The sequence below is a fragment of the Lynx rufus genome, unplaced genomic scaffold (genome assembly GCF_022079265.1).
Source record: "Lynx rufus isolate CCGP_SWC_20201006 ecotype Redwood Valley unplaced genomic scaffold, mLynRuf1.p SCAF_6, whole genome shotgun sequence".
NCBI lineage: Eukaryota > Metazoa > Chordata > Mammalia > Carnivora > Felidae > Lynx > Lynx rufus.
In genome coordinates, this window is record NW_025814878.1 from 145,182,180 (window position 1) to 145,188,719 (window position 6,540).

The 6,540-nt window shown below is 38.3% G+C and overlaps 1 protein-coding gene across 1 annotated transcript; it reads right to left on the minus strand.

The window, feature by feature from the left end:
* Positions 1-2,422: 2,422 nt before the first annotated feature.
* Positions 2,423-3,355, minus strand: LOC124529392 (olfactory receptor 2W1-like). Its single transcript, XM_047103292.1, has one exon. It carries the CDS (start codon positions 3,353-3,355, stop codon positions 2,423-2,425), a length of 933 nt encoding a protein of 310 aa, XP_046959248.1.
* Between the last annotated feature and the right edge of the window lie 3,185 nt (positions 3,356-6,540).

A 6,540-nucleotide genomic window follows, 5' to 3' on the forward strand; every position in this document is an offset into this window, starting at 1 on the left:
TGACTATTTTTTAGTCTCTTGATCTGTAGCAATAGATTCTCTACTGTCTTCTATGCTTTTTTCAATCCCAGTGATTAATTTATGACTTTTATTCTAAATTCTTGTTCAGTTTTGTTGCTTAAATCTGTTTTGATCAGTTCTTTACCTATCACTTCTTATAGGAATTTGTTTTGAGGAGAATTCTTCCATTTCTTATATGCTCTGCATCTGCGAGCACTGCTATATTAAAGGGAGGGCATACTGTGTCAGGGCCTGGCCCTTCAGGAGGTGTTTTTTGGAGAGTGTTATTTGCTGTCTGTTATTGTTACTTTGGGTATTTTACTTCCCTACTCATAGTGATGTTTTGGACCCTCCACCAGGTGTTCTTTGATTTGTTTCTGAAGTAGCCCTGTAAAGGAAAACAAACAGACAGACAAACAGGAAAAAAAACATGCAAACAAGAAATAAACAAACAAACAAAAACAAAAAACTAAAAAGAATCCAAAAGCAAAAAACCGGAAACACTGGCTACAAGTAAGGAACAGGGTGGAGGCAGTGGTGATGGAAGATCACATGCAGAGAAATGACAGCAGTGGGGAGAAAGAGAAAAGTAAACATTGAGCAGGCAGAGAGACTAAAAGCCTTAATCCAGAGAGAGATAAAGGAAAATAAGGAAGGAGGCAGGGATAAAGAAACAAAGATAAAGTTACCCAGATGGAGAAACTTTATGGCTTGATTATTCCAGAGAGAGAGAAAGGAATGTAAAGAAGGTGTAGAACATGTATCAAGAGAATGGATTAAATATGTCTGTTTAAACAAACCAATAACCAGAGTAACCAGTCTAGAGGAGGGAAGAGATAAGAAGGAGAAATGGGGTGGAGAATATATCTATATATCAAGAATTGTGCTAGAATTAATCCAGGCAATGCAGCGGTGCTGGTCTCGAGGAGGGGTCCATCTGGTTCCACAGCATCTATCCCGCTCCAGTAGATAAGCAGTTACCTGATGCAGAAGGGTGTGGTTTGGTGTAGGCTGGTCCCGCCTCCACTGTGGGCCCCTCACACTGGTCCCTGAGGTCCCATATTGGTGGTGGTGGGAGAAAAATGGCAACCCCCCAGTCTCTTCTCCACGACTTGGTGTCCCAAATTACTCCTTTGGAGCCATCCTCACTGTGCTGCAAGTACAGATGAGGCTGTCTGTCTCGCTTTGCCAACTCTTTTGCCCCAGAACTTGTATGGGAATTAAACTCCCACTCTGTGTGCCCTGGTACTGGGGGAGCACCTCCCGATAAGAGGTCCTAGCTGGTTTTGTCCTGCACTGCAGCCCTTCAGGGGAGGGAACCAGCTTCTGCACCCCTGTGTACTGCACCCCTGATATATCACTGAAACTGGAGGTGGCTCCCCTCCTCCACATGTGTGTGTACAGGGCAATCAGCACCAGTCCGAAGATGGAATCTGCAGTTAGAGATTATCTAGCCTGCAGTTAGAGATGGGATCCCTTTCTGTCCCAGTCCAAGGTTTTTTTTCTCTTGTCCAGATACAGTCCTACACTTCCCTAGCTGCTCTTTCTCTTCCCTTTGTGTCTCCTCAGAAGGGGATCCCTCCCCTCTGTTCCTAGGCAGCCTGTTTTTTCTCCCCCAGTTTGCAATTGCCCACCTATGGTCTCTCAGGTTGTCCTGGTTTCTCCGTGGTATACTCAGTCTCTTTTCCTCCCAGACTCTTGGGGTTCAAAGTCCTTTGGCCTCAGCTCTTCATTGTTTGGAAGACACAGGAAGTACGGATCCCTCTACTTCTCTGCCATGTTGGCTGTCCCTCAGAAATCATAAATTTAAACATATTGTGTTTCAATCATTATTCTTAGTGATGCTGATTGCCTCCACTTTGGGAAGTAGACACCCCTTCAAAATGGTTCCTAATTTCCTTATTCCCTCTTTCCTTCCTTCCTTCCTTCCTTCCTTCCTTCCTTCCTTCCTTCCTTCCTCCTTTTGTAAGTTGTTTTCCAACACAAAAGCCCTGCTGGCTGTATCAGGTGGATAGAAGGGGATGTTATTTACCATAGAAGTAGCAAGTCTGGGAAGAAATAAATGAGTGTCCAGTGTAATCCTATATTAAAGTAAGCCTTCCATGTGAAATATTTTCTTAATATTTGTACATATATCCATTACTGTATTTAACCACATTTCATAATTGTATATTTGCTTATCTGTGTCCCTGATTAGTCTTGAAGCTTTTTAAGTGTGTGAACTTAGCTTACTTTATGTATCTGTGTCTCTGTCTCCTTGTAATTTCTGTGTACTTCCTACTTCTTTACAAAGTCCATGCCTAGTACAATCCTAGTACATGGTAAACATCCAATAAATGCCCTTTGCATAAATGAATCAATTCATGTTGGTGAAGGTCAATACTATTTCTCTATCTCTTTTCTGTCAAACTCATGCCTTTGTTTACCACTTTTCTACATACAGTATTCTTTTTATTGCTCTCTTTACATCTTTGTTTCTTAAAGTGTAGATTAGAGGGTTAAGGGTGGGTGTGACGATTGTGTAAAAGAGAGTAAGAAACTTCCCCTCATCTTGGGATGTGCTATTCTGTGGCTTCATGTACATATAAATGACTGTTCCATAAAAGAGAGTTACTACTGTGAGGTGGGAACCGCATGTATTAAGGACCTTATGCCACCTTGCTGTTGACTTGATCCTCACAACAGCTTGAGTGATAATTGCATATGAGATGAGAATTAGTGATAGAGGTACTAGAAGAAATATCACTCCAAGAGCAAAGACTACAATCTCAATTACTTTTGAGTAGACACAAGCCATCTTGAGCAAGGCTGGCATCTCACAGAAAAAATTGTCGACCTCCCGGTGCCCACATCTTGGCAACTTCAAAGTCAGGGAGCAAAGAATGAAGGCACTACCAAGACCACCTAACCAGGCCGTGAGCACCATCTTCTGGCAAAGCTGAGGGTGCATTATTATTGTGTAGTAAAGAGGTTGACAAACAGCAGCATAGCGGTCATAGGCCATCACAGCCAAGAGAAGACATTCTGTCGCTCCAAAGTCAAGGGCAAAGAAGAATTGGAGCACACACCCTCCATAGGTAATAGACTTTGTTGGACCCCATAGATTAACCAACATCTGTGGGATGATGCTAGTTGCATAACAGAGGTCCAGAAAAGACAAATTGGATAGGAAGAAATACATGGGAGTATGGAGCTGGCTGTCTAGGTTAGATACAAGAATGATGGTTGTGTTTCCTACCAGAGTCACAATATAGAAGATGAAGACAGTCCCAGAGATGATGTGTTCTAATTGGGGCCAATCAGAAAACCCCAGCAGGATGAAATCTGTCATGGAACTTCTATTGTTTGTGTCCATAGCTCCTTATGAAGGTCTAGAAGGCAATAGTATGGTAATAAAAATAGTATCATTCTTAAGTAGAAATAAAAATTTCTAAAGTTTCCCATGAGTATCCCAAGTTCACTTCTTTGTGTTCTCTCTCCCATTTGGAGCACCTCTTTTAACAGTTTCTCTGTGTTCAGTGCCCAAAGCCTCTCTGTTTACTTATAACCAGAGTGGTCCTAAAAATAATATGGTAAACCTAGTCACACTGAATTGTAAGTCATTGAAAAGGCAATATGCCATGACACCTATGGTTATGGGTAATTTGGTTAAATGATAAATACATAAAATTAATTATATATTTTAAGAGTTTAATATATTTTGACTTGTTCAATCTTGAAATTATGACATTAACATCACTTGGCATGACTTTTACCCCCCATATCAAAGGAGTGGGGTTTGAAGTAAAAAGTTATATAACCTATTATATTGGGATAAGCGTCACCATTTGGTAGCAGAATCACTTTCCATATTCACTTACAAATGTCTGCATTTTAGCCATTATCATCACCATCACCACCAACCACCTCCTCCTTTCCCCCTTCCATTCAACATTGCTGACACTGCTGTTCCTGTACCAACTTTGGTATTATGCACTATACTGTCCTTTTACGGTGCATGAGTTTTTGGTTCCAGGAAAAAATCTTTCTCATTAACCTTTATTTCCATGTACAGAGGCTTTGTGTTTCTTGGAATACCTTTCATGACTGCCAGTACACAATGTAAATAGCCTTACTGATTTGTTTGATTTAATAGTTAAATATTAAACTAATTTCAGAAGCATCTGGTTACCACATACACATAGCACCTCCTTATATTAGCTTCTACTCACCTGGTAATTCAGCAAATTAGCAAGATAGATAACTCGAACAAGAAAACTCATTGAACAGTCATTGAATTGGTTTTTCCCATGTAATCTACCAATTAACGAATCCTCTGTTTGTTGTTGTTGTTGTTGTTGTTTTGGAACTCTATAGGTAAAATCTCATTTCAATTCTAAAAGAAAAGAGAAAAGGGATAAAGAATAAAGAATACCATTCTCTTCAAGTGCACATGGGAGATTCTCTAGGATAGATCATACACTGGGTCACAAATCAGGCCTCAATAAGTACAAAAAGATTGAGATCATATGACCACAATGCTATGAAATTTGAAGTTAACCACAAGAAAAAATTTGGAAAGGCTACATATACATGGAGGTTAAACAACAACATAATAAAGAATAAATGGGTCAACAAGAAAAATAAAAAATACTTGGAAAGAAAGAAAAATTAAAACATGATGTCCAAGGGGTGTCTGGGTGGTTCAGTCGATTAAGCATCTGATTTCAGCTCAGGTCATGATCTCCATTCATGAATTCGAGCCCCACATTGTGTTTTGTGCTGACAGCTCAGAGCCTGGAGGCAGCTTTAGATTCTGTGTCTCCCTCTCTGTGCTCCTAACCAGCTCACATTCTGTGTTTCTCTCTCTCTCTCTCTCAAAAATAAATAAATGTTAAAAAAAAAAAAACAAAAAAGCCCCAAAAACATGATGTCCAAAACTTTTAGAATGCAGCAAAAGCTGTCTTACGAGGGAAGTATGTTGCAATACAGTCCTACCTCAAGAAGCAGGAAAAGTCCCAAATACACACCCTAACCTTACACCTAAAGGGGATAGAAAAAAAACAAAAATCTAAGCCTAAAGCTAACAAAAGAAGGGAAATAATAAAGATTAGAGCAGAAATAAATCATATAAAAACTTTAAAAAAGAGAACAGAGTAATATATTGAGGAGCTGGTTCCTTGCAAAAGTTAATATAATTGGTAAACACCTAGCCCGACTCATCAAAGGGAAAAGAGTAAGGACACAAATAAATGAGATTACTAATGAGAGGGGAGAAATAACAGCCAACACCACAGAAAGGGAAACAAATATAAAAGAATATTATGAAAAAATATATATGCCAACAAATTAGACAACTTGGAAGTAATGGATAAATTACAGAAACATATACACTACCAAAAATGAAACAGGAGGAAATAGAAAACTTGAACAGAATGATAATCAGAAAAGAAATTAAATTAGTAATAAAAAATCTTCCCCAAACCAAAAATCTGAAAAGCCAGATGGCTTTCCAGGGGAATTCTACCAAACATATAAAGAAGAGTTAATACCTATTTTTCTAAACTATTCCAAAAATTAGAAATGGAAGGAAAACTTCCAAACTCTTTTATGCAGCCAGCATTACCTAAATTCCAATACTACGAAAAGGCCCCACTTCAAAGAGAATTACAGACCAATAACCCTGATGAACATGGATGCAAACATTCTCAACAAAATAGTAGCCAGTAAAATTCAACAGTACATTAAAAGAATGATTCACTATGATAAAGTGGAATTTTTTCCTGGGTTTCAAGAGTTGTTCAATATTGGCAAATCAATCAATGTGATACACCACATTAATAAAAGGGAGCATAAAAATCATATGAGCCTCTGGTTGGCACAGAAAAAACATTTGACAAAGTACAACATCCAACATGATAAAACCCCTCAACAAAGTAGTTATAGAGGGAATATACCTCGACATCATAAAGGCCATATATAAAATACCCACAGCCAATATCCTCAATGGGCAAAAGCTGAAAGTTTTTCCTATACAGTTAGGAAAATGACAGGAATGTCCACCCTCACTACTGTTATTTAACATTTCACTGGAGTCCCAGTGTCAGCAATTGACAACAAAAAGAAATAAAAGGCATTCAAATCACCAAGGAAGAAGTTAAACTTTCACTATTTTTGGATTACATGATACTCTATGTAGAAAATCTTAACAGAACTAGAACATTGCTAGAAGTGATATGTAAATTCAGTAATATCACAGGCTACAAAATCAATGTACAGAAATCTGTTGCACTTTTATACCCCAAAAATGAGCCAGCAGAAAGAGAAATCAAGGAATCAAATCCCAAATACAATACATAAGATACCTAAGAAATAACCTAAAAAAGAGGCAAAAGATCTGTATGCTGAAAACTATAAAACAATTATGAAAGAAATTGAAGATGACAAAAAGTAATGTAAAAATATTCCCTGCTCATGGATTGGAAGTACAAATATTGTTAAAATGTCTATACAACCCAAAACAATCTACACAATTAAGGCAATGCCTATCAAAATAACCAC